Source organism: Pelodiscus sinensis, chromosome 24 (genome assembly GCF_049634645.1).
Source record: "Pelodiscus sinensis isolate JC-2024 chromosome 24, ASM4963464v1, whole genome shotgun sequence".
NCBI lineage: Eukaryota > Metazoa > Chordata > Testudines > Trionychidae > Pelodiscus > Pelodiscus sinensis.
Genome location: NC_134734.1, coordinates 1,824,625 through 1,852,443, shown reverse-complemented (window position 1 = coordinate 1,852,443; position 27,819 = coordinate 1,824,625). Strand labels below are relative to the sequence as shown.

At 53.6% G+C, this 27,819-nt stretch overlaps 1 protein-coding gene across 3 annotated transcripts; it reads left to right on the top strand.

The window, feature by feature from the left end:
• LOC142819585 (uncharacterized) lies at positions 1–27,819 on the top strand. 3 transcript variants are annotated; one of them, XM_075907691.1, is made up of 4 exons: positions 1–150; positions 2,409–2,509; positions 8,894–9,726; positions 24,589–27,819. In XM_075907691.1, the coding sequence occupies exons 2-4, from the start codon at positions 2,491–2,493 to the stop codon at positions 25,027–25,029; spliced, it is 1,293 nt and encodes a 430-aa protein (XP_075763806.1). In that variant the 5' UTR covers positions 1–150; positions 2,409–2,490; the 3' UTR covers positions 25,030–27,819. The 3 variants fall into 3 exon arrangements, with proteins under 3 accessions (XP_075763806.1, XP_075763808.1, XP_075763807.1); XM_075907693.1 differs by lacking the exon at positions 24,589–27,819 and adding an exon at positions 14,578–14,827 and having other exon boundaries at positions 11–150; XM_075907692.1 differs by lacking the exon at positions 1–150 and adding an exon at positions 928–1,344.

Genomic DNA, 27,819 nt, shown 5'->3' with positions numbered 1-27,819 from the left:
CTAGTCTTAAGCTATAAATGACGGGGCTTGAAAAGCAGCCAGCTGGAGCCAGGGCGAGCGGGCGAGGAGCAGAGATCCCAGGCAAACAGCCAGGCTGCTGCAGGACGTCAGACTCCGACAGAATCAGCACCTGGAGCCTTTCCAGGGGAGGTAAGAGATGCGCTTCTGGCCTCTTGCAAACTTGCACAGACAGCGGAGCTGCAGCGTTAGGTCCTGAGCGTTACAAGCTGCCTGCTCCCCACCCAGCGCAGTTGGATCAGGAAGCAGAGAATCAGGCAGCAGCAGAGACGGGGGATGTGAACTGCTAAACATAAACGGTTTGGAAAGTTTTGGGAACCTCCAGAGACAGTTTCTGAGTCTTGTTTCATTCACACCAAGATGGTTAGAAGCTGCATTTTCTTCTGCACAGTGAAGCCTCAAAGCTGCGCTGACTCGCCAGGCAGGGTAACCGCTTGGAAGAACAAGCAGGCGGGTTTGTTCGGTGCTAACGGCATTGCAGAGGGGCAGGTGGCCTCCAGTCCTGCACCTTCTACCCCTGAGCTATTGCCACAGTCACAGCCGGGCAAAAGCCAAATAACCCCCCAGAGCGCGAGTGGCTGAATTCCTGTCTCCTGACTGAAGGAACCGAAGTTTGACGCCGTGTAGATTCAAGCACCATGGCTTTGATTACACACAGAGGGTGGAGTGTCCCTTCCCTTATCAGGCTCCGAGAGGCAGGGCCAAACAGCTGATTACCAGCGATTACATCTGGCGGATGGGCAGAGAGAAGTGATGGGGTGGGAGTTCCAGCGTCGGGCTGGGAGTTCCCGAGCCCCTGGATAGGTTCGAGCACCAAGACATGATGAGCCCAATAAGCCAATCGTCTAAGAGATTCCATGTGTGCTCCGCCCATCGCTCAGGTTCACGTTTGCTACCACACAGGTGTCACCCTCAGGTTCTCTTGGAGAAGGTGGCTTAAATCCCCATTCCAAGTCTTTAGGAATGACAGGTGGTGCCTCTCGATAGGTTTGCCTGCAGGTACATCCCTATAGAGACAAAGGGAACAATAAGCAGTACACGGCATTGGCAACAGCGCACAATTAGCAGTGCGCTCACACACACACACACACACACACACACGTTGCCATGCGTGAGGGGTGCACATCATCACTCACTGACGTGTCAGCCCTCTCCCTGAGCCCTGCTCGGTATCGGGGAGGACGCCCCGTCAGCTCTTCCTGAACTGGGGAGCGGATTTCCAGGCCCCTCTCAGTGAGTTGTGGGTCTGCAACTCAAGATCAGCCCCAATGACTGTTTGCACCTGGACTTGTCTCCAATCCGTTCCAGACCCTGCTCAATGCCAAGGTCTGTGAGGGGGCTGCCTTGGCTCACAGCCTAGCTCTGTGTTTCGTGCTTCACCCTTTGTTAGCTAGGCCTCCTGCTAACGATTCTGTCCACAGGCTTGGCCCTTCACTGACCTGGACTAGTGAATCCTAACTCTGGGGGGTTGGTGGGTTCTGAGCCCCCCTCGGCAGCCAGAGTCTGCCTCTGCCTCCCTCCTTCCTGTGCCTCTCACCCACGGGTGGCCCCACTGACCAACTCCTCACCTCCGATCCAGCACCCCCCCACTCCCGGCCTCCCAGCGAGAGGGGAAGTCGGTGCCCATGCAGTGCCTTAGCTGACACTGCACAGACAGGGCTTTGCTTTCTCGGGCAGAGAAAATGGGGCTCCCAGCCTGGATTCCTGGAGACAAAAGAACTCCCCAGCCATTCCTGTGCCACCAGCTGGGAGAGCGACACCACACTTGTACTCCGGCTTTTGATACAGTCTCCCTCAGTATTCTTGCCAGCAAGTTAAGGCCATCTGGATTGGATACATGGACTGTAAGGTGGAGAGAAAGCCGGCTAGACAGTAGGACCCAACGGGTAGTGATCAACAGCTCAATGCCAGGTTCACAGTCGGTTTCGAGCAGAGTGTCCCAAGGATCGGTTCTAGGACTGGTTTTATTCAATATCTTTATTAATGACCTGGCTGAAGGGATGGATTGTAACCTCAGCAAGTCTGCAGATGACACTAATCCAGGGGAGAGGTAGATACGCTGCAGGGCAGGGATACGGTCCAGAGTGACCTGGACAGATTAGAGGCTTTGGCGTGTCAGGATAAATGACACGTTCACGCCCAGTGGGATTCCGAGCTGCAGCTGGGGCACTGGCAGGCTCTGGGGGTTTTCTGCGGGTCACTCGGCAGCCTCCCTTCACGGATTTCCAGCTCCCGGCCGCGTCTCGGGGGCGATTTGCTCTGGCGAGTGGCTGAGTTCTTGTCGGGCAATTCTCCCCCTGCTGGTGCCCCCGCCCAGAGATCAGCACCTTGTGCCCCTCGCGCCCAGCGCAGCCTTGAGTGCAGGGACTGACCTGCCCCCTCGTCCCCAGGCGGAGCAGGTGCTGCAGCAGTTCGTGGGCAGCAAGAAGACAGAAGCAGCCTCCATTCTCCAGGCCAACGAAATAGTCAGAGATGGAAAAGAACCAGGCAGGTAAGTCCCTGGGGAAGGGTTTTAAGCAGGTTTCTTTCCATTTTTCAATCATTTCAGCAACAACCCCTCTCCGCCACGAAGCCCTCAGTAGAACAGAGCTACAGCTGGGAATCCACAGGGCAGCCCAGGGTGGGGTAGGGAGGCCAAGTGGGGCAAATTGTCCCAGGCCCTGGGCCCCGCCCCCACAAGAATGTCTGAAGGCTGAGGTCTGAGACAGGGAGACCCAGGAAGGGGCCCCTGAACTTGCTTTGCGCCAGACCCCCTGAATCCTCTGGGGATCCACGGCCATCCGGGGCTCAGGGGTGTCCCTACAGCGAACACCACGGCCATTGGCAGTCTCCCATTTCCGGGTTGTGCTTTGGGAGCTACAGGGGCTGCTCGGTTGCTCTGTTGAAGCTGTTCCACTTTGTTCACCCATCAGGCTGTCTGGGGAGGCTCATCGCTGTGAGCGCCGGTCTCAGGGAGACTGTCAGACACACGCAGGTGGGGGGTCCTAGAGGTCAACTTCCCCGCGTCAGTAACAACCGTGCACTCCTGGGTTACCCCCAGTCTCAGCACAGAGTCACAGGCCGCCCCTGAGCCCCCCGTCTGTCTCCCCCCCGATCGACAGAACTTAGTGAGAACAGCCCCGTCAGCCAAACCTCCCAGCACATCAGTTCTCCCCGTCCCAGCGTCCCGCCCCCGGCCCAGAGCAGTTGGTTCCCCAGAGCCTGCAGCACAGGCAGCCCTGGCAGCCAGTTGGGCAGTGAATGGAGTGAAGGGCGATGAGCTCAGTGGGAAGGAGGGACGATGTGGAAGGTTTAATGCAGGTCAAATGTATTCCCAGGGGAGTCACAGTTTGGAATCCCAGCGGTAACAGTGATGCAATGAACGGCCGGTTTGCCAAGAGTCTTTCCGGGGTATCTGGGCATCTCCACTCACATCTGCCGTCCCTCCGTGCCAGAGTCCAAACAGTCCAGAGGTGAAGGTCCTTTCCTTACACCCCTGCTTGTAGCCTCTTCACAAACCTCTCTGACAGCCACCCTGCCCGCCTGGGCCTACCTTTCCCAGCTGGGAGCGAGGCCCGCAGTGTGTGTGTGAAACTGCCTGTCAGCGCCAGACTGGCCGCTTGCTTGGAAATCAGCACGGTTCTGTTACGCTCAGTGCTTTTTTGGGGACATTGAGCTACCTATTTTCCCAGCATTCCTCAGTTGAATGGGATTCCCCTCTGGCGACCGGCATTCTCCTGGGGTGGCTTGGCTCCTGGCAGAAGCCCGCTCGGGACACACGGCTCTTAAAGGGGCCATGGTGCATTTCAGCCCCCTGGAGTACCGGCACCGTTTTTGTAACAAAAAGCACTGGTTACGCTCTTCCTTAGCACTTCACCAGCCACGGCAGCTCAGTTCCAGGCCACGCTCATGTCGATGTTCGCCCTTCTTGAGACCAGGACGCTGACAAGTGAGACCGGTGGGAGGAACCAGCCCTAAGCATGAATTTTAAACACCAAACGCTCTTTTACAGCCCTCGAGAGCTCCATTAACAGCGAGGGAATTGGCCCGTGGCCCTGACCTGGTACCGGGCTGGCAGCGTCTCGTGACTGACTGAGCGTGCATGCTAACCGTGGCTGGCAGCTGGCTTGTCACATCCCGGGGAGAGCCAGAACCGCTGGGCCCTGGTCCTCCCCTCTGCCACTTGCTCCCTCAGGCCCAAGGCAAGTTTCCTATGTCGGAGACCCTGCCGGTCCCTGCACTCAGCAGGCAGAGCAGGAATTAGAGCCCAGGTCTCCCACTTCCCCAGCGAGAGCCCCAGCCACTGGCTCGCTGGGGGGCTCTCTCTGGCTCTGGGTTCTGCAGAGAATGGGGCGACCTGGGTGAGGGACACAGGGACGGGTCCCTAGCTCAGAATGGCTGAGCAGAGAGAAGCGCTTCCCCCAGCCCATCCGCTCAGTGTGAGCCAAGGACAATGGGAGTTAGGAGCCTAACCTCATCTTTGGAGCTGGCCCTACGCACCCCCGCCCTCTGCATCTCCTCCTGGCGAGGGCAGGCGGCTCAGCCCCCCGGCGTCCGAGACGCCCCAGCTTTGTTCTGGCTGCTGCTGCACACGGAGGGGTGTTTTCAGAGAACTGTCCACAGTGACTCCTAGATCTCTCTCTGCAGCGGTTGTAGCTAAATCAGCCCCCGTCATATTGAATGGCTAGTGGGGTTATTTTTTCCAGTGTGCATTACTCTACATTGATCTGCATCAACATTCATCTGCCGTTTTGTTGCCAAGTCTCCTAGTTTGGGGAGATCTTCTTGAAGCTTCACAGTCTGCTTTGGTCTTAACTCTCTTGAGCGGTTTGGGGTCATCTGCAGATTTCACCACCTCCCTGTTCGTCCCTTTCGCTAGATCATTTATGAATGAGTTGAATAGGACTGGTCCCACAACAGATCCGTGGGGGACCCCACTAGTTACCTCTCTCCAATCTGAAAACTGCCCATTTATTCCTACCCTTTGTTTCCTGTCTTTTAACCCGTTACCAGTCCATGAAAGGACCTTCCCTCTTATCCCACGACAGCCTGGGCTGGGCCCCTTGTCAGCTCTTGTCTCCTTCTTATCTCTTGTGGGCTGCTCAGACGGCCCTTGGTCAGGACAGGGCGGCTGAGCCCAGTGTCGGAGCAGACACAGCTGAGCGGTTAGAGGAGGTGACTGGCCTCTGCCTAGAGCCAGGACTGAGAGCCAAGAAGCAGAGCCCAGGGTCAGCGCTGCCAACAGAGACCAGACTCTTCCTGCTTCCGAGGCCCTTTGAAATGTCCTGCTGTTGGTGTTTGTCATTAACCAGGGCCTGCTCCGCTCCTCTCCTGTCCCCGTGCCCAGCCGGCGTCTGTGCGGCTCCCTGCTACCCGCCTAGGATGCGACTCTGAATGACGCCCCCCAGAGGATGCTCAGTGCAATGGCAGCAGGGTCGGCGTTGCCGGTTGGCGCTAGTAGAGTTCTCCCATGGGGCAGCGTGACACTCAGGACCTGGGATGTCACCTGAGGTGCTTGAGATGCCACAGAGCCAGCCACATCTGCCAGCCCAGCCCCCCTTTTCCCTGGTCTGGCTGAGCCGGGCCCTCCACACAGCACACAGGCAGGGCCAGAGCTCGCTGCGGTACAGACGGGGATGGGGTCCCCTGGGACGGCTGTTTCCCCTTCACTGTCTCTAGCCTGGGCTGTCTCTCACGCGGCCTTGCTGGTGACCATCAGTAGCCCCGCTGAGCGCTGTTATCCCTCAGCATAATCATGTGGGGATGAACGCGCCCAGAGCCACCCACGAATCTCCAAGTAAAGCCCCAGCCAAATCCCACCCCGCACGTCTCTCTCAGTGCTGGACCCCAGGGAGATACCATCTCATCCATCGATTGACTCACCACGTCATCGACAGGCCATGGAGAGACACCACCTGGGCAGAGTCATAACACACTCCGTGCACGCTCACTGGCAACGACGCACAGGGAAGGGAGTTCAGAGACTCGAAACGTGGTGACTACAAAGATAGAATGTAACTGGCCGTACGTGTTAGGAAAGAAAATATAAACATGCAGCCCCCGGGACTGCCTTATCGTCTAGAGCAGCGCTTCCCAGTTTTATCCGGCCACGGAACCCTTTTAAACTCGAAAGAATTTTGCAGAACCCCTAATAAGAGTCTAATATATGAAGCTGAAACAGGAGACCACAAATAAGTAAGTTTAACAATAAACATGTGCTAAATGAAGTCATGAGATCAATATTTAGTTGAATTGCCCATGTTTAAAAACAAAAATCACACAATATTAATTATTATTATTATTTAAATCATAAAATGTGAGGGTATGTCTACACTACCCCGCTAGTTCGAACTAGCGGGGTAATGTATGCATACCGCACTTGCTAATGAAGCCCGGGATTTGAATTTCCCGGGCTTCATTAGCATAAGCGGGGAGCCGCCATTTTTAAATCCCCGCTGCTTCGAACCCCGTGTAGCGCGGCTACACGGGGCTCGAACTAGGTAGTTCGGACTAGGGTGCCTATTCCGAACTACCGGTACACCTCGTTTCACGAGGAGTACCGGTAGTTCGGAATAGGACCCTAGTCCGAACTACCTAGTTCGAGCCCCGTGTAGCCGCGCTACACGGGGTTCGAAGCAGCGGGGATTTAAAAATGGCGGCTCCCCGCTTATGCTAATGAAGCCCGGGAAATTCAAATCCCGGGCTTCATTAGCAAGTGCGGTATGCATACATTACCCCGCTAGTTCGAACTAGCGGGGTAGTGTAGACATACCCTGATTGTAACAGAATTTTTTTGTGGAACCTTATTTTCACGTCGCGGAACCCTGGGGTTCTGAGGAATACCGTTTGGGAAACATTGTTCTACAGTTGTCAATTGGCTTTTTATTCACATTTTGATAGGGGTAGACAGCAATCTCCTGGTACTTTTACACCTGTCCTTGACTTCTCCCTAGAACATCTGACCTTCGCTCTGTGTTTCTCTCCTAGCACACACATTCCTCATTTACATACACAAAACAGACACAATAGGAATATTTCAACAGGAACATCCAAGTACAATTGCCATTACACCAATAATCACACCCAGTTACTTAGTTCACAAGACTAATTTTAAAACGGACACCAGAATTATAGGAATTCCTGCCATGGAATCAGCTTTAGACACAATATTCTGGCTGGGGCCCCTTTACCAATGGGAAGGAAAAAGTCTTTTTGGCTTTCAGAAAGGGGGGCTGATGGAGTACCCCGAGGTACCTTAAATGTCATGATTTTATAAAGCACAGAAAACATCTGCAACAGCAGAACTCCCCTGCCAGTCCCCAGCGCTTCCCCTCTGGTTGTATAGACACAGTGGTGGGTGAGTGAAGAGAGTCGGGGAAAGGCTTATCTACGTCCCATTACTGATCACATGCATTCCTTCCCTGGGCTCCCCATTCGGGTTTATCTGAGTACAAAGAACTTTTCAGCAGCTGGATACAGAGTCGTAGACAGAGATCACGTGGGTCGGGGCCGGTATGTTTTCTAGCGCTAGATTTATGACACCCCTTATCTCTGCCAGTGCCCTCCAACCCGTGCACCACCCTGAACACATTCACCACTTCACTCGGCCAGCGCTTGCCAGCGAGGGCTGGCTCTGTTTGTCAGTCACAAGGCAGCTCCTGTGTCGCTACAGCTGCATAACAACCTCTGGGTAAAGGTCGACCTTTCTCAGGCACCCAAACACCGTGCGCTCACACGGAGCCCTTTGAAATGTGGGGGCCTTAAGAGGGGCAAGTCAGATTCAGAGATCCACAGCTGGGGGGATTTGAACTTCTATTGGTGAAGGTGAAACCCCAGTGCCACTTCCCAAAACTTTCTAGGGGTTTGGCCCTGGCACCTCTGGGCCTGGCAGGGCATAGTGCTGGCACTTCTGGGCTAGCTGCTTTAGTTATGAATGGAAACCAATTGCCTGAGCCCCAGCACCTCTCTCACTTGCAGCTGAGCTCTAGTTTCAGCTCAGCTGGGGCACGGTGCCTACTAAGTCCTTGGCAGACTGCGAGCGGGAGCCTCTCCCTGCCAGGCAGCCAGGTCCATGGGGGCAGTGCGGCCTGGTAGTCAGAGGCTGCAGCACCACCAAACTCTCCTGGCCAGAGAGACGTGGGCATGTCCGATTGGTGCTGCCCCAGGTCTCTCAGGCTGCAGGTCGCCTGTCAGAGCTCTCGTCCACTGGCCAGGCCTGTGTTGGCTGTTTGTAGGGAAGGGCCCTAACTCCCATTCACACACGGCTCTCCTTTGCCGTTACAGGGTGAATTGGGCCATGTAGCTGCAAGGCACTTAACCCTTTCCAGCCCGTGTCATCCCCTCGGGGCTCTGCCCATCTGTCTAGCGGGGGTGGGGTCTGGGTAGGGCTGCCCCAGTCAGTGGGAAGGTGGGTTTGGTTTGCTGCCACCCCCAGCAGAGGGCCCGTGACCCTCCCCCAGTGACCCACTGCTGCAGGTGGGAGACAGACGGGAACTTCCCGCCCATCTCTCTCCCTGCGGGGACACGCGGGGTGTCTGGGCTGGGGGTGTGACTGGCAGGAAGGTCCCAGCTCTCTTGCCCTGGCTGGGTCACTTCCCGCTTGCAGGACAAGTCAGTCCTTGGCCAAGCGTAACGTGACCCCTCAGCCTGACCCGGCGTTCTCTGGGGCCCAAAGTGGGGCCCAGTCCGGTCTGTGGGAACCCACCTGCAGCCTGACCTGTGGAGCAGGGGTGGCCATTGTATCGCCATGGAAACTGACCGGCGCCTCCTGTGGAGAGGCAGCTGCCAGGTTAGAATCAGCCCCAGCCCCTGTCTGCCGGGCTGGGCGCTCTCTGCCCCATGCAGACTGCACAGCAGGGGGCTGATGCTGGGTTCTTTGCATTTCCCATTTCCACAGCTGACCAGGCGAGGTTGGAGCAGCTGGAGCAGCAGCGCAAGGCAGAGGAGGAGAGGAGGCAGCAGCTGGAGCAGCAGATGAGGGACCTAGAACGCAGCCACCAGGAGAACATTAAGCAGGTGGAAGCCAAGATGAAAGAGGAGATTGAAAAGCTGAAGCAGGAGAGGGAGGCAGCTGTGCAGAGCAAGCTCATGGAGCAGGAGAAGCTGCTGCAGGAGGGCTTCAAAGAGAGATCGGAGCTGCTGAAAAAGGAGGTGGAGCAGCTACAGAAGGAGGCAAAGGAGCGGGAGAAGAAGCTGCAGCAGGAATTCCTAGAAAGAGAGAAGCTGATGAAAGAGCAGATGGAGCAGCTGAAGAAGGAGGCACTGGAGCGTGAGAAGAAGCTGCAGCAGGAATTCTTGGAGAGAGACAAGCTGCTGAAACAGGAGGCGGACAGACAGCAGAAGGAGACAAAGGAGTGGGAGGAGAAGAAGAAGCAGGAATTTCTAGAGAGAGAAAAGCTGATGAAAGAGCAACTGGAGCAGCTGCAGAAGGAGGGAAAAGATCAGGGGAAGCAGCAGCAGCAGGAATTCCTAGAGAGAGACAAGCTGATGAAAGAGGAGGTGGACAGACGGCAGAAGGAGGCAAAGGAGTGGGAGGAAAAGAAGCATCAGGAATTCCTAGAGAGAGACAAGCAGATGAAAGAGCAGGTGGAGCAGCTGAAGAAGGAGGCAAAGGAGCGGGAGGAGAAGCTGCAGCAGGAATTCCTAGAGAGAGACAAGCTGATGAAAGAGCAGATGGAGCAGCTGAAGAAGGAGGCAAAAGAGCGGGAGGAGAAGCTGCAGCAGGAATTGGTGAGTCCCTGTGGGGTTGGAGGGGCTGTCGGGGTTATGCACGGGGCGTTTACTCCACGAGCACCAGGAACTATTTTTTTAATATCAAGGCATCAGTGAGGACTGCTGTCTTCTCCCCGTCTCTGCACACGGTTACTTACAGTCCTAGCAGTAGGAGTAAGCCTGCAAAAAAGACCAGAGGGAACATCCTTGAAACTTTACTTCCAGCAGAAAGGGGAAAGCAATTTAAGGAAAGTGCAAGAGGGATGGTTCGAACTGCAGCCAGGGAAGTTTAGGTTGGACATGAGGAAAATCTTCCTGCCTGTCAGGTTGGAGAAACACTGGAATAAACTGCCTGGGGGAGGTTGTGGAATCTCCACCCCGGGAAATATTGAAGAGCAGGTTGGACAGATGCCTGTCGGGGATGGTCTAGACGGTGCTGGGTCCTGCTGTGAGGGCAGGGGACTGGAATCCATGCCCTCTGGGGGGCCCTTCCAGTCCTAGGCTACGTCTGCACTGGCATGATTTTCCGGAAATGCTTAAAACAGAACCGTTTTCCGTTATAAGTATTTCCAGAAAAAGCGCGTCTACATTGGCAGGATGCTTTTCCGGAAAAGCACTTTTTGCGGAAAAGCGTCCGTGCCAATGTAGACGCGCTTTTCCGCAAAAAAGCCCCGATCGTCATTTTCGTGATCGGGGCTTTTTTGTGGAAAACAGTACGGTGCTGTCTACATTGGCCCTTTTCCGGAACAGTTTTCTGGAAAAGGACTTTTGCCTGAATGGGAGCAGCATAGTTTTTCCAGAAAAGCACCGATGATTTTACAGTAGATCGTCAGTGCTTTTCCGGAAATTCAAGCGGCCAGTGTAGACAGCTGGCAAGTTATTCCGGAAAAGCGGCTGATTTCAGTGTAGACACAGCCCTACTGTTCTAGGATTCTATGACACCCAGTGGCCAGTGTGGGGACAGCAGGGAGTAGACAGGCTGCATTAACCCCCCCACCAGAGGATTTCTTCCTTCTCAGGGCAGGGCTACACGGGCTGGTCACTGAGCCCCCAGTGGGCAGAAACAGGATCTGCCTTCCTGTTGGCTGGGGGGCCCTGCCAGCTGGGCTGCTCGTGTGGGTCAGTATGTGACAGGCTGGCAGGGGCTGACCATTGACACAGCTGAGACCGGGTGAGGTCTGGCTCAGACCCAGCCAGCTCCGCCAGGGGCCCCCTCGGGCTGGCTTCAGCATAGGCCGAGGGCGCAAAGCTCTGCTCTGCCTGCTCCCCGGAGCGCAGGGCCCAGAGCGCGCCCAGTGTCTGCAGCGCCTGGTGGTGCTTGGTGCCAAACAAACCCTGCACAAACCCTGCACAAACAAACCCCCGGCCGGCTGAGACTCTCGCCAGCCCCGTGAGCCTGTTACCCCTGCAGGAGCATCCACGGCACCAAAGGGACCAGAGCTCTGAATGGGGCTCCCAGCAGGAGGCTCTGTCCTGATGGGAGGGGGCCCCCCCGCGCCGAGGGGCTCCATCCCCCACAGCTCGCCATGCGCTGGAGGAACACACAGCTAGGCTGGCCCTTGGGAACAGCAGCGGCCCAAGCGCCAGTTTCAAATCCTTGTCGAGAATTGTGACCCTCTCCCAGCGCCGGCATCTCTGGGCCATTTCTCCCTTTCACCCCACCTGGGCGAGATCCCCAGGGACCGTTGGGTACTGGAGTCATTCGCCCCGGACACCCTGTCAAAGTCCTTTTGTCTGCACCCCATCACCCTCCCCAGGGGGGCCCTGGGTGCCCCCTCCAGCAGGACCCCCACTGCCTGGGGCTGATGCTCTTCTCCTGAAGGGAGCCGGTTTCCCCTCGTTACAGGGGAATGTTTCGACTCCCCGTTCTTCCTTTGCCCTAGGACAGCCAGAGCAGCTAGCCAGAAACTCAACGAGCAATAGCAAAATGTTTGTAAGTCCATCAGAAGTAGGTTGCCGGCTAAACAACCAGTGAGTCCCTGGATGACTGAGATGCTAAAGGAGCACTAAAGGACAATAGGGTCATAGTGGAGAAGCTAAATGAATTCTTTGCTTTGGTCTCCACAGCCGAGGATATTGGGGAGATTCCCAAACCTGAGGCATTCTTTTTAGGTGACAAATCTGAGGAATTGTCCCAGAGTGAGGTGTCATTAGAGGAGGTTTTGGAACAAATTGATAAACTGAACAGTAACAAGTCCCTGGGACCAGATGGCATTCACCCAAGAGTTCTGAAAGAACTCAAATGGGAAATTGCAGAACTATTAACTGTGGTGTGTAACCGATCCTTTACATCAACTTCCGTACCTAATGACTGGAAGATAACTAATGTGACACCAATGTTTAAAAAGGGTGTTAAATTTGATTCTGGTAATTACAGACTAGAACGTCTAACATCAGCATTGTGCAAATTGGTTGAAACTACAGTATAGAATTGTCAGACACATAGATGAACATAATTTGTTGGGAAAAAGTCAACATGGTTTCTGGAAAGGGAATTCCTGCCTTACTAATCTGCTAGGGTTCTTTGCGGGGGGTCAATAAACATGCGGACAAGGGGGATCCAGTGGATATAGTATACTTAGATTTCCAGAAAGCCTTTGACAAGGTCCCTCACCAAAGGCTCTTAAGTAAAGTAAGTTGTCATAGAATCATAGAACCATAGAGCTGGAAGAGACCACGGTAGGTCATCAAGTCCAGCCCCCTGCCCAAGGCAGGACCAATTATAACTAACATGGGATTAGAAGGAAGAGCCTCTCATGGACTGAGAACTGGTTAAAAGGCAGGAAACAAAGGGTAGGAATAAATGGTCAGTTTTCAGACAAGAGAAGGGTAACTAGTGGTATTCTGCATGAGTTCATATTGGGACCATTTCTATTCAACATATTTACAAATGGTCTAAAGAAAGGGGTAAACAGTAAGGTGGCAAAATGTGCAAATGATACTAAACTGCTCAAGATAGTAGACTGTGAAGAGCCTCAAACAGAACTCAGAAAACTAAGTGACTGGACAACAAAATGGCAAATGAATGTTAATGCTGATAAATGCAAAGTAATGTATTTTTGAAAACATAATCTAAATTAGATGTACAAAATGCTGGCAACAGTATTAACTGTTACCCCTCAAAAACGAGATCTTGGAATCATTGTGGATAATTCTCTGAAAACTTCCACTCAATGTGTAACAGCAATCAAAAAAGCAAACAGAATCATTTAAGAAGGATAGCGAATAAGACAGAGAATACCTTATTGCCTCTATAAAAATCCACGGTACACCCACATTTTGAATACTGCATACAGACGTGATCACCTCATCTACAAAAAAAACCAACCAAACCAAAAAAAAGTCCACAAAAACGTGAGGCTGGTAGCGGCTGCCATATGAAGAGAGATTAAAAAGACTGGGACTTTTCAGATTAGAAAAGAGCAGACTAAGGGGTATATGAAAGAGGGCTATAAAATCATGACAAGGTGTGGAGAAAGTGAATAAGGAAACGTTATGTACTTGTTCCCATAACATAAGAACCAGGAATCACCAAATGAAATTAACAAGCAGCAAAACAAACAAAAACAAGTTTGTCTTCACACAATGCACAGTCGTCCTGTGGAACTCCTTGCCAGAGGAGGTTGTGAAGGGCAGGACTTTAACAGGCTAGATAAATGCATGGAGGTTAGGTCCGTCAGTAACTGTTAGCCAGGATGGGAAGGGATGGTATCCCTGGTCTGTGTTGGTCAGAGGGTGGAGATGGATGGCAGGAGAGAGATCACTTGATCATTACCTGTTCAGTTCACTCCCTCTGGGGCATCTGGCATTGGCCACTGTCGGCAGACAGGACCCTGGGATGGATGGGCCTTTGGTGTGACCCAGTCTAGCAGCTCTGACGTTCTTCCCGGCTAACCCTTGTTGTCAGGTCATGGGGGTTGTAAGTCGGGTTTAGCGCTATGGAGTCCTGCCAGGTCTCTGGCTCTGTCAGTGACAATAACCAGGAGTCTGCGTACGCGTGTGCTCACTGGTGTGTGCCGTGTTGACTTGCACAATTACTCACCACATGAGGCCCAGAGAGAGCTCCCACAGCCCCCAAATCAGATACGGGTCGAAGGCGCCGGCCAGGTGTAAGCGAAGTGCAGTTGTAGGCGCCTCTATACTCTACCAAACCACCACGTGTAGGTACCATAACAAAGGCCTCAGCTCAGTGAGTAGGAGAACCCCACTGCCCCCAGCTGGACAAGGCTCCTCCCCCCAAGACACCACGGAGTATACAGGTACAAACAAGTTACACGTCACTGCTGACGTGTCAGGTTCCCACTTAGTTACCACCCCTCCCCCTGCACGTCGTGCTTTGGTCAGACCGTCTCTGTCCATCATGCTATCGGTTTGGCCCCTTTTCTGGACCCGGGTCGGTACCGGTGGGGAGTGGGGGCACCAAGGCTCTTTTTAACAAGCTGGTGGCACCATCCTCTGGAACGTGCTTTCCACGTCTGGCCAGAACCAATGACCGTTCTGCACCTGGGCCTAGTACCAGCGAGTGTGTTTGGCTCTCGGCCCCATGGGCCCCAACTTCTGTGAGCAGGATCTCTGCTAGCCAGGCCTCAGGATGAGCACCCGGCTTGTGCTACGTGGGCTTTTGAGTCAAGCCCTCTTCCTACCACAGGGCACAGGCTCAGGGTTCTCAGTGGGTCTGTCGGGTGAGATCTCGGACCCTCATTATCTCAGCCTGTGAGAGGCCCCAGAGGGCCGGAGACCCAGACACAATGCAGGGGCCCTGAGCCCTGGGGCAGAGCTGGGTATAGTGATGGGGAAACCCGAGAATCTGTCACTGTCTGGGCTTGTCCAGGGAGCTGAGGGGCTGACGGCGTCTGCTTCCTTCTCCAGGCTGCAAAGAGAGGTTGTATCCTGTCCTGAGCCAGGCCGGATCCGCGCCGAGGGGCCTGAGGAAACGTTCCGACCAGTCCTGGGAGCGACGCTCACCCAAGCGCCACAACCCGCTGCCGGGCTCTGGGGGTCGCTCTGCGCTGATCGCCCGGGTGCCCCCCACCCGCCCTGCCCCACAGAGGCCCTGGGGTGGGGGCTTTCCCTGCTGGGGGGGGGGGTTCCGGGGAGATTAAAGCTTCCTGAGCACCGAGCCCCTGAGTCTCCTCACTCTCCGGCCTGCGCCCGGCCCCTTGCTGAGGGGCTTTTCCAGCCACACCCAGCGCCCAGCACAGGCCCCTTCCTCAGCCCTTGGGGCACACGCAACCCCCTGGCTTGGGGTCTGTGCCCCACGGGCTGCTGGGCACCGGGGGGACGTCCCCAGGGCCATTCCCACCCAGTGCTGCCGGGGGGGTGCAGGGCCCTGTGAAGGTTAGGGCAAACACCCCCCCACGGGTGCAGCAGTGATCTGGCTTCTCCCCTTAAAATCCAGTAACGTGACAAGGTCAGATCACGTGGTCAGAATGTTCCTTCTGCCCCGGCGTCTGTGAGTCTCTGACTCACGTCAACACCCCATGGGCAAAATGCAGAACTGACAAACCCCCGTAGTGAGCCCAGTGCACGGGGCCTGCGCCCCGACGTACCCAGCCGGGCCCGAGAGCGCCACTGCTGCTCCACGGACACACTGTGCCAGCGCGGTCGACCCTCAGGCTGTCAGGCTATTGTACGAGTCCCTCAGCCTCCAGGCTCAGGGAGCCGCTTGCCTCAGAGAGCAGCCTTTCCCCCGGGGGAGTCACCTCTTCTGATATCAGTCCAGGCTTCTTGGTCAAGGTGCAAGAGAGGGTTAGAAACCCTATTCACTCTGCAAGTGCCCCATTCAACACCCCTCCCCCACCATGCTGTGATATTGCCTGGACCAAGTGCTTATATCTGAGGTGGGGCCGGGGTGAGGGGTTTGGGATGCAGGAGGGCTTGGGATGCAGGAGGGGGCTCTGGAGTGGGGCTGGGGTGAGGGGCGTGGGATGCAGGAGGGGGTTCTGGGGTGGGGCCGGGGTGAGGGGTTTGGGATGCAGGAGGGGGCTCTGGAGTGGGGCCGGGGTGAGGGGTTTGGGATGCAGGAGGGTTTGGGATGCAGGAGGGGGCTCTGGAGTGGGGCTGGGGTGAGGGGCGTGGGATGCAGGAGGGGGTTCTGGGGTGGGGCCGGGGTGAGGGGTTTGGGATGCAGGAGGGTTTGGGATGCAGGAGGGAGCTCTGGGGTGGGGCAGGGGTGAGGGGTTTGGGATGCAGGAGGGGGCTCTGGAGTGGGGCTGGGGTGAGGGGCTTGGGATGCAGGAGGGGGCTCTGGGGTGGGGCTGGGGTGAGGGGTTTGGGATGCAGGAGGGTTTGGGATGCAGGAGGGAGCTCTGGGGTGGGGCAGGGGTGAGGGGTTTGGGATGCACTGGTTGAGAAACACTGCTATATTGTGTTTATACATGTTTGAGACAAAATAATTCAGCCACGTTGAGTCACAGCTTTCTTCTGAGCATGCTGGCGACCAATCAAGTGGAGGCTTTCAGAAGGAGCACTAGGGTCATGCATCTGACGAAGTGGGTCTTTGCCCACGAAAGCTTATGCTCCTACACTTCAGTTAGTCTATAAGGTGCCACAGGACTCCTCGTCGCTTTTAGGGTTTGGTTGGTTTCTGTCTGCCGTATCATAGACAGGAGTGCTATGTATTCCAAAGCTGGTTTCCTAATACGGCCTCAGTGACCGAGGGGGATATGACCGAGGTCTCTACAGTCATGAGCAGTGTGCAGAGGGAATGGGGAGGGCTCTTTACTGATTCATTAAACACATGGTCCAGGGGTGACCTAACAAACTCCTGGGCAGCAGGTTGCAAACAAACAGCAGGAAGTCCTTTGCCTAGCACACAGTCCGGCTGTGCAGCTCTGAGCCGGGGGAGGGGGAGAAGACTAAAGTGTCAGTGGATTCCAAAAGAGTTAGATAAGATCACAGCGGGCATCAACCATCATTAGCCCAACTGGACAGGAATATACACACCCCTGTGCCCTGGGTGTCCCTAAGCCTCCGCCAGAATCGGGGATTGGACAACAGCTGAATGAGCACTTGAAATTGCCCTGTTCTGTACAACAGGCAAGACCAGCGCTGGGTGCTTCAACCGCAGCTTCCAGAAGTGAACACTGGACCTGAACTCTGCTGACCCCCTCGCCAAGTGACACAGGAGCAGGGAGCCCGGGCAGGGGAGGTCCCAAGATGCGGCGAAGTGGGGATCTTTCATAGTGTCCTTCCTGAACGCTAGGAGGGGCTCAGTTTCCCTAGTGCACAGTGGCTGTGTCTAGACTGGCCAGTTTTTCCGGAAAATCAGCCGCTTTTCCGGAAAAACTTGCCAGCTGTCTACACTGGCCGCTTGAATTTCCACAAAAGCACTGACTTCCTACTGTAAGAAATCAGTGCTTTTTGCGGAAATACTATGCTGCTCCAGTTCGGGCAAAAGTCCCTTTTGTGCAAAAGTTTTGCGCAAAAGGGCCAGTGTAGACAGCTCAGATTTGTTTTCCACAAAAAAGCCCTGATTGTGAAAATGGCCATCGGGGCTTTTTTGCACAAAAGTGCGTCTAGATTGGCCAGGGACGCTTTTCTGCAAAAAGTGCTTTTGCGGAAAAGCGTCTGTGCCAATCTAGACGCTCTGTTCAGAAAATGCTTTTAACGGAAAATTTTTCCATTGAAAGCATTTCCGGAAAATCCTGCCAGTCTAGACGTAGCCAGTGTGTTTAATGAGGCACTGGGGAGGGGGCTGTGGCAGAGGGCCAGGTGACACCTCGCCTAGCACCTGGCACCCTGGATGGAGGCCTGGAGATGGGGGATCCCAACAACTGGTGACCTGCAGACTGGGAGGCCCTGCCCAGCTTGAGAGCAAGCCCGTTCTGGCCAATGAGAAGACCGCGGGCTGAGAAGAGAGGACCCCGTGGCCTGACCAGCTGGTTCCTGCCAGTGTAGGTGCCAAGGAAGAGGAGAGAGGAGAGGAGAGGAGACAAGGCCCAGGCATCATTTAATAGACAAATGCCAAGTGCTGCACCGGGGCTATGTCTACACCAGCTTTTACCTCCCTGCCCTCTTCCCTCCCTTTCCTTGATTTGAAGCATCAAATGCAGCAAAATATCCTTCACCAGCTCCTTTCTGGCCCTCCGTGGCCTTTCCCGGAGTTGACAGAGCCAGGCATCGGGGGAGCATGCCTGCCCTCCCCAGGGCTGCTCTGGGAAAGTAACTAATAACAATGGAAGTCCTAAGACCATGCCAACGGCCAGACTGGGTCAGACCAAAGGTGCCCTGTGTTCCCATGCCTGTCTGCTCACCGTGGTCCTGTTCCTGCTCAAGACAGACACGTTTCACTAACACGCACGTCTCTGAACAGAACCGGCCACTTTTCCTTTTCCCCAAGAGGCAACCCCCGATCTCTCCAGGCAGTCCAATCACGCTGAGTGTGAAAGGTGGAGAGAGAGGGGGAAGCCCGACTCTGTGCTGCCTTGGAACTGGTAGCAGAGAACGAGGACGGGTTTGGGGGCGGGGGAGAGTCGTATCACGGAGGTGGGGACATGCCAGCCCTGCCAAGGGATCTCCTTGCGGAGAATAAGCCCCTCTGGAAAAGGTTTGACACCATCTCCCAGCAAGGCTTTCTAGAGATCTCTGGGTGTGTCAACGGCCTGTTGGCCACAAGGCAGACCGGGCAGGGCTTAGCCAGCTCACGTACATACAGCCTCCGGTCTCCCTGCACCCTCCTCCCGCTGCAACAGAGCAACTTCCCGTCCCTCACTGCCTCTCCTCTGCCCTGGCTGCAACAGAGCAACTTCCCCTGTGTCTCTTGCCTTGCTTCATGCTCCATGTCCCCATCCCCTCGTCTGCCTCTGACGCTTCATCTTCTGCTGCTGGGTGAGTCCTGCTTCTGCCGGCTCTGTGCCATGGGAAAGACCCACAGGGTCTTGGCTGGGGGTCTCCACCCAGGACTGTGCCCAGTTCTCTATAAAAGTGGCAGGTCTTGGGTGCAGCACCAGCTTTGCCTCATTCGCCATCAGGTAGCCCTGCTGGCATCCAGGAGTGGCCCGAGGCCGGCTGCGGCAGCTGGAGCCCCAGGCGGAAGGCGCAATCGGCGTCCCCACCTGCATGGCCATCAATGGCCGTGACGTCATCATCGGGCGCCCGGGCCAGCGGCGCCCTAGGCGGCTGCCTAGTCTGCCCAGGCTCACGAGCCGCCCCTGCTGGCATCCCTTTCTCTTGGCTCTGCACCGCAGGGCAGCCCGCTCATACCCCTTACCGCACGGGGCTCAAGAAATGTGGCCGTTCCCGTCCCGGCTCGGGTGGGTCACTCGCCGAGACGATTGCCCCATTCTTCACCCCTCCAAGATCCAAATGCTCCGGAGGCTCCAAGCAGGAGAGCGTCTTGAGCGACAACCACCCCTGCTTCCCGAGGAGCCACTCTGAGGAGCGCTGCATGCTCGGCCAGCCAACAGGCAATGGATTTGCAAGCTCCCGGGGCCTGCCGGGGGGAGGGGCATGTTTGTTTTACTGTTTACCTGCCTGCAGAGCGGCAGAGTTCAAAGCCCCAGCCAGGTTGCCTAATTCTGGGCATTGTGGGAAACACCCAGAGTGCAATAAACTAGAAAAACAGCCTCCTGCGGTACACACTGTAAGGGAGGGGAAGGGGCAAAAGTCCCTCATGGGGGGCGGGAGAGTGTTTTGTCTCCAAAACAGGGGGGTTTCTTGTGACTTTTGTCACGTCACAGTGTGAATGTGCCCCGGGGTTTGGACGCTCCCCAAAGGGAATTCCAGCAACCAAATGTACCGGTGTAGACAAGCTCTTAGAAGATGTGCTAAGAACTTACACTACACGGTGAGCTCCCCCTTGCCTTTTGCTGGGACCCCCTGGCCGGCTCTGCTTCACACTGCGGTGCTAGCTCAGTGCCATGACACTGGCCTGGGGAGGTTGGTGGCATGGGAAGCCGTCTGGCTGGCTGAGCTAGGGGCTGAGCTACCACCTAGTCTGGATTACTAAGCAATGTGCAATAGATGGCAAGAAAACTGTCACAGACTCAGCCTGTAGCAAGCCCCTGTCAAGGCAGGCCTGAGGTGGAGCAAACGGTGGCAGACAATTGGTTTGCAGTGAGCAAACTCTAGTGCCCAGGGCAGAAGCCTATTGCCAGACTCACACTGCAGTAGATTTCCAGGACAGGACAGATGGGGACAGACCGAGACCCACTCTAAGAGCCAGGGTCTGAGGACAAATTCCTCTCTCCCATAGTAACAAGCGCATGTCCGCGCAGGGACAAATGACCCCAGTGTAGGGGGGATAGGAGAGAGATCTATAAAAACATGAGTGGTGTGAAGAAAATGAAGAAGGACAAGTTATTTACTTGTTCCAATAATATAAGAACTAGGGGTTGCCACAAGGGGGCGCTGCTGCTGCTCCGGTGATCAAGCCAAGCAAACAGAGCTCCTGACCCTGTCTTATAGCCGGCCCACAGAAGAAGAGCTCCACAGTAGACAGATTGTACCCTTGACAAGTTTATGGCATGCAATTCAGGAGGAAATTTTAAAAGCAGTATGGCTGTGTCTACACTGGCCACTTATTCCAGAAAATCAGCCACTTTTCCGGAATAACTTGCCAGCTGTCTACACTGGCCGCTTGAATTTCCGGAAAAGCACTGACGATCTCATGTAAAATCATCAGTGCTTTTCCGGAAATACTATGCTGCTCCCATTCGGGCAAAAGTCCTTTTCTGGAAAACTGTTCCGGAAAAGGGCCAGTGTAGACAGTAGAGATTTCTTTTCCTCAAAAAAGCCCCGATCGTGAAAATGACGATCGGGGCTTTTTTGCGGAAAAGCGCGTCTAGATTGGCCACGGACGCTTTTCCGCAAAAAGTGCTTTTCCGGAAAAGCATTCTGCCAATGTAGACGTGCTTTTTCCGAAAATGCTTATAATGGAAACATTTTCCATTATAAGCATTTCCGGAAAATCATGCCAGAGTAGACGTAGCCTATATGTATATGTATATTTAGTACTAAGCAATTAAAACTGCATTAAAAGACATTAAAAGGCATCACAAGCATTAAAAGCAATATTTAAATAGAATAATTAACAATCTACATCTAATCTGCTCTACTCTGCACTAGTTAGGCCTCAGCTGGAGTACTGTGTCCAGTTCTGGGCGCCACATTTCAAGAAAGATGTGGAGAAATTGGAAAGGGTACAGAGAAGAGCGACAAGAATGATTAAAGGTCTAGAGAACAAGACCTATGAAGCCAGGCTTCATGAACTGGGCTTGTTTAGTTTGGAAAAAAGAAGATTAAGGGGGGACATGATAGCGGTTTTCAAATATCTAAAAGGGTGTCACAAGGAGGAAGGAGAAAATTTGTTCCTCTTGGTTTCTGAGGACAGGACAAGGAGTAATGGGCTTAAAGTGCAGCAGGGGAGGTTTAGATTGGACATTAGGAAAAAATTCCTAACTGTCAGGGTGGTCAAATATTGGAATAAATTGCCAAGGGAGGTGGTGGAATCTCCCTCTCTGGAGATATTTAAGAACAGGTTAGATAGACATCTGTCAGGGATGGTGTAGGTGGAGCTTGGTCCTGCCTTGAGGGCGGGGGGCTGGACTCGATGACCTCTTGAGGTCCCTTCCAGTCCTATTATTCTATGATTCTATGATTCTATGATCCTTAACCCAATTTAGCAGCCTAATTCTTAATTAAAATTAACACACTCACCCTCTGGGGTTGGCCAGACCCCAGGTAATGACAGTTAATTTGGTTGAGGCGGAAGTCCGACATGCACGCCACCCTGATATGCCGAATCGATGGACTTCAACTTGTGGGGGAAAATGGTGTGGGATAGATCCCCTTGGTAGGGGCCAGTCCGGTGGGATGCCATCTACTGATTGAATACAGTCCATTAGTGACACCCCCTTCCTCTTTCTGGTGTGTCCATGACTGATCCAGAATTATCTGGTTTTTGCACCACTTGCCTCACCACAAGTGAGAAACAATGGTCTGTCCTTCGTTAGATTCTTCCCTTGTTACTTTTTCTTATCTGGCAATGCTGGGAACGCTGTCTCAGCTACATACACAGTTCTTTTATTTCACAGTCCTCTTTCTTAAAGTTGCAAACAAGTCCATAATCCTCCAGAGCTCTTGCCTGCAACTCAGCGTGACCTCTCTTCGGTCGATTCACTTATGCACTCATGCTAACCATTCACACTACCCATGATTCGTGACAGGGTCACCAAATGAAATTAATGGGCAGCAGGTTTAAAACAAAGAAAAGGAAGTTCTTCTTCACACAGCGCATAGTCAACGTGTGGAACTCCTTGCCTGAGGAGGTTGTGAAGGCTAGGACTATCACAGGGTTTAAATTCATGGAGGTTAAGTCCATTCATGGCTATTAGCAAGGCTGGGTAAGCAATGGTGTCCCCAGCCTCTGTTTGTCAGAGGCTGGAGATGGATGGCAGGAGAGAGATCGCTTGATCATTACCTGTTCTGTTCCCTCCCTCTGGGGCACCTGGCATTGGCCACTGTCGTCAGACAGGACCCTGGGCTGGATGGACCTTTGGTCTGACCCAGTGTGGCCGCTCTTACGTTCTTACGCCTAGATTCCCTGACTCGGGTTCCCAGGGCTCAGGCCACAGGGCTAGAGGTTGCTTTGCAGATGTTAAGGCTTGGCCTAGACTGCAAGGTCTGGGACCCTCCACATTTGGGTCCCACGAGCCCGAGTCAGCTGGCCCAGGCCAACCGTGGGTGTTTGTCCCCAAGGAGCAGTACCCGCAGTGACTGAAGCCAGGGGGGTGCTGAGGCAGGGATGGAGCCCAGTTTGGTTGGTGAGTGGTGCTGAAGTAACCCTACTGCCAGGTAGTGCCAGCAGCAGTCAGGGCTGGGTTCGATACCTATGGGTTCCACAGAACCGGCTCCAACCCCCAGCCAGTACCCTGGGAAATGCACACACCCCTGGGCGCCTCCGAGAGGCAATGCTTCCCCACTCACACGCACAGAGTCTGAGCATAGAAAAGAAACTTTGAAGGAAAGAGAGAGAGAGAAGTCACATGGCATTAGCTTGGGAAAACACCACAACCAGAGTTCATACCCCCCACGAGTAACCATCTCAGCTCAAGTGGGTTGAGCAATGTTCTTTGCCTCTCAGGCTCACTAGTCCAGCAATGCAAGTGTCCCATTCACACACCCTAACAGTTCGGAGCTCAGAGATGATTTTTTAGAGCTCACCTCCCACCCTGGGGGAGGGGAAGAGATAGGAGGCATCTCGCCCACTTCATTGGCCTCTTGCTATTGCTCCTGCCAGCCTCCCCACTGGCTGCTGGCCGTCTGCTCCTGCCAGCTGCCTTGCTGCCTACTTACTCCTTCCAACCGCCCTGGTGACCACCTGCCACAGTTCCTATTAGCTGCCCAGCTGGCCACTTACTCCTGCTTCCACGATGGGTCTGGCTCTGGGCCAAACCTAGTGATTTCAGCTCTTCATCAGTTTCTCTGTGATGTCAGCTCTTGGTCCATCATCTATGCTGGCCAAAAGATTCCAGCCTCCACTGGAATAATATTGCAAAATAATAAAGAAACTCCTTATAGAGTCTATTTTAGGTCTATCCTTAGAACAGGGGGGAAGAGAGACCGGTTGAACCAGTCTTACAGCTCACACCTGGAGGGCATGTAGCTGGTTGATTCAAGCCCTTTCCCCCTCCCTCATCTCAGTCCACTTGAATCTGGAAGGGGAGGCTTGTCCATCGAGACTCTTTACAATGAGCGTCTTTCTTGCAAGCACTGGGGTCATATGCTACAATTCCGACATTAAGGGTTAACACGGTTTGTGACCCCTCAACAGCCAAATTAGTTACAATACACCACATTCCAGTCTAACAATTGACCATCCATCAGGCCTATAGCACTGACTGAACTGGATTTATACAACCACACCCCAGATTCCTCTCCCATCCCAGCATGAACTGTATTTACATATCAACAGTTGATTATCTAGCAGGGCTAAACAACTGAATGAGCATAACCACACCCAGGACTGCTCTCCCCTTCAGAAAAGGGCAACTAGAATGATGAGGGGTATGGAATGGGTCCCACATGAAGAGAGATTAAAAAGACTCAGACTTTTCAGCTTAGAAAAGAGAAAGCTAGGGGGGGATATGATAGAGGTCCATAAAATAATAAAATCATGACAGGTGTAGAAATGTGAATAAGCAAAAGTTATTTATTTGTTCCCACAATATAAAAACTGGGAGTCACCAAATGAAATGAAGAGGCAGCAGGTTTCAAACAAACCAAAGGAAGTTTTTCTTCACTCAGCACACAGCCAACCTGTGGAACTCCTTGACAGAGGATGTTGTGAAAACTAGGACTTGAAAAGGGTTCAGAAAAGAGCTAGATCAGTGGTCTCCAGCCTTTTTACACTCAAGATTACTTTTTTAATATCAGGGCAAGCCAAGATCTACCCTATCTCTTCCCCAAGATCCCACCCCTTCCTTGAGGACCTACACTGCCACTGAGTTCTGTCGACATAATGTCAACAGAACTCAGTAGTTTTGTCGACAGTGGTAAACCTCATTCTACAAGGAATAATAACTTTTGTGGACAGAGTTCTGTCAACTGAAGGCGTTATTGCATCTACACTGTCCTTTGCGTCTACATGCTCATGTCAACAAAGCGGCTTGCTTTGTCGACAGAACTGGATGTAGTCTAGACGCTCTTTGTCGACAGAAGCTTTGTCGACAGTATCTGTCAACAAAACTTCTGTCAACAAAAGCCTGTAATTTAGATGTACCCACACAGCCCTGCTGCAGGGAGGAGGTCAGACTTTGTGGGGGACTCCTGGGGGGTTTTGGGGGAGAGGGTACAGCAGGAGGTGGGTACCTCACAAGGGCTCACTGTCCCCCTCCTTCTCAATCTCTGTTTTCTGTCTTTCTCTGTGTCCTTCTGCAGGTGGTGAGGGCCATAAACTCCCTCCTGCTGAAGAGGGTCATCTGGATGGGAGACCTAGATGATACCATGGCCGGATTCACTGCCCTGGGGTTCCCCAACTGTGGAGGCGCCATCAATGGGACACACATCCCCATTCGAGCATTGGACCATCAAGCGGCCCGCTTCATCAATAGAAAGGGGCTACTTTTCCATGGTGCTGCAGGCCCTGGTCGACCACCGGGGACACTTCACAGACGTTTTTGTGGGGTGGTTAGGCAGGACACACGATGCCCACATCTTAAGAAACTCCAGCCTGTGGTACAGGCTGGAGGTGGGCATATTCTTCCCCTGCCAGGCATTCGCCATTGGGGATGTGCAGATGCCACTGTGCATCGTGGGAGATGTGTCCTACCCTCTCATGCCCTGGCTTATGAGACCGGACACCAGCAGGGAACAATTTAATGCCCACCTGAACCGGGACAGGAACCAGATGCACAGCTGTCTGAAGGCGAGGTTCCGTTGCCTCCTGACCCACCTCGACATGGGACAATAGGTTGCGGCTCAGATGAACGGGCTGTCTGCTTCCTCCCTCCCCTCCCCGCCCATGGACAAGCAGCCCAGGGAAGTGTGGCCTCTGGGGGATTCCCTATGGGGTAGAAGAGGAGCCAGAAGCAGCCTGGGGATCCCCCGGGGGCCACACACACAGGGGCGGCTCACAGTTTTGTCTGCGAGCATGGCTGCTGTCTCACAAGGGCAAGCATGGCTGCATAGTGTGTGCAGCTCTCCTCAGATGGCGTGGGGTCTGGCCTGCGCCCTTGTGGCCAGCCTGCTCTCAGCCTGCATTTTGTGAGACTCAGTGCATGTTTAGATCCGAGGGAAATCAGAACACACCAGAGAGAGAGAAACTCGACCATTTCCTTATTTATTGTGCAGCTCCAGCAGTTCCAGCAATCAAGCAAATTCTGTAAATCTTGCAGCCAGTACCACGGCCACAAGCCAGGCATCACATGGCCCTGGAGTGCAGGCACCTCAACTGGGCTGGTGGGCTCAGTGGAAAGATGAAATCGTGCTGTGCTGCCCCCCAATGTCAAACCCCATTTGTGCCCCCTCATCCATCCACCTGAGCAGCTTTGCCCAGTCAGTGTTTACAAATTCCCTGCACGCATGCTCTCAAAGATTTATGCTCTGCACTCACTAGTGGTTGGGGTGGGCAGGGATAGCTCAGTGGTTGAGCATTGATCTGCTAATCCCAGGGCTGTGAGCCCAATCCTTGAGAAGGCCATTTAGGGATCTGGGGCAAAAATCTGTCAGGGATGGTCCTTGGTCCTGCTGTGAAGACAGGGGGCTGGATTCAATGACCTGCTGGGTCCATTCCAGTTCTGAGAGATAGACAATCTCCATTCATTTCAAGAGGAACCTGCAGTTCTAACCCGAATGCAAGCTGTAGTCCATGTGTTGTGGAATGACTAAGTCCCACATACAGTTCTATTGTGTACCACTTCAGTGGCATCACTGTTCTTTTTGGTACTTGTGTCCCAGTCACATTTTTTGGGACTGAGACGTTACATTCCAAGGGCAGGTTCCCGGTTCCACTGAGAACGCGGATGCCCTGGTGTTGCGTTCCCAAATCGATGCTGCAGATCTTTGGCCTGGGGGGACCAAATATGTCCTGTGACTCCAAAAATAAAATTAGAGGTGAGGCCGGTGACCCAGCTTACTCGATCAGTCAACCGCTGATAGTGGACCCAGGCCCTTGCCCCACAGTCTTTGAGGGGTGGGAGGAGAGGTCTCTGTAACCAGTATCAGGGGAGGAGCAGGAAAGTCTTTCCAATCATTCTTGGCCATACGTGAATACACAGGTCACCCCCCGCTCCCGCCATGTCTAGGCACGGGACTAACAGCCTCTGCAGAGGAAACAAAACCACATTCTTGGGGTTTTCAATACATCCCTGGCATGAAAATTAAGTTGTTACAAGGGGTCAAGCCCCAGTTGGTTGGCCCCAACACCGATGGCAATAACAACCCCCCATTTCCAGGCCTTAGCAGTAACATCACCTTCCTCCCAACCTTTCCTTCTGTATTGGACACAGCTGCTTTGGGTGAAAGTGAATCCCCAGCCTCGTAAGGAGGGAAGGAGAGAGAGGGGAACTTTCTGTTTGGGTGCACACTGATTTATGGCTCCCAGGGTGCACCCGGGTCAAAGGACCCCTGAGTTCCTTTTTCTCTCACTACTTGGAGTTTGGAAGTAAAAGCCCAAATATTCTCCAGATTTACACAACCTGGAAAAGGTTGCTAGGCAAGCCGATTCCCTCCATTAAAAAAAAATCACTCCTCCTGTGAATGATTAAGAGCTGGTTAGAAGGAAACACGCCTATGCAGCCTATTGAACCTTCCAGCTAAAACCCATACACACCACTTCTCTTACAGGGAAACAAGACAACCAATATACTTTTAAACAAGAAGATAAACCGGCTAGTGGTTTTGTAACCACTAAATGCATCCTGAGCATCGACCAAAACCAAATTGATAGACGGGAGAGGGAGGTCCAAAATCTAACTCCGATAGTGATCAAACTTTACAGTTACTGTTCTGCGTACATAGTTAATACCTTTCATGCAGAGGTCGCCTCCTCGTGTGTATATCTCCCCACTAGACAGGCTTTAAAACTTGTTATTGTACTGGTCCCCCTTCATATTGCCCTATTTTTCCTTTAGGTATATTCAGCTCTTCTTCCTCCGGGGTACTGCTGTACGGGGGACTGCCCGCTGGCACACTGGAGCACTTCTCCACCCTAATGGAGGAGGTAGATGCTCATCCCGAGCTGTCCCCTGCTGGCCTGGCTACCAGTCTCTCAGCCCAGGGGCCCCAGGAGGGACCCCTCCATCAGAGGCTCGGAGATGGGGGAGGTTAAGGGGCAGTAGCCTGGCCGAGCAGAGTGCGCGGGGGGAGGGGGCCTTTTAACTCGGGAAGCAAAAATTGCAGGGCACCTTCTTGCTGTGTCCACTGAGCCCTGGACGTCTCCAGGGGCACAGGTCAGAGTGGTAGAAAACCAGCTGCTAAGGCAAGTCTAAAAACCAGAACAATTCAGTTCATATAAATGCTTTCAATGTATGAGAAACTGGGCGCACCGGAAGACACTAACGTTTTTCATGACAGTGTATAGTTGAACCCAAATTGTTTGTAATTGTGATTTTGTTAAAATTAAGTGAGTACACTAGCAGGAAATTGTTTAAAATTTAAAAAAAATCAAAA

Bases quoted from the DNA above. Each gene is read 5' to 3' on its own strand.
- LOC142819585 (XM_075907691.1), top strand. The intron at 9,727-24,588 runs GTGAGTCCCTGT...GTCCTTCTGCAG, and splicing joins AGAAGCTGCAGCAGGAATTG to GTGGTGAGGGCCATAAACTC.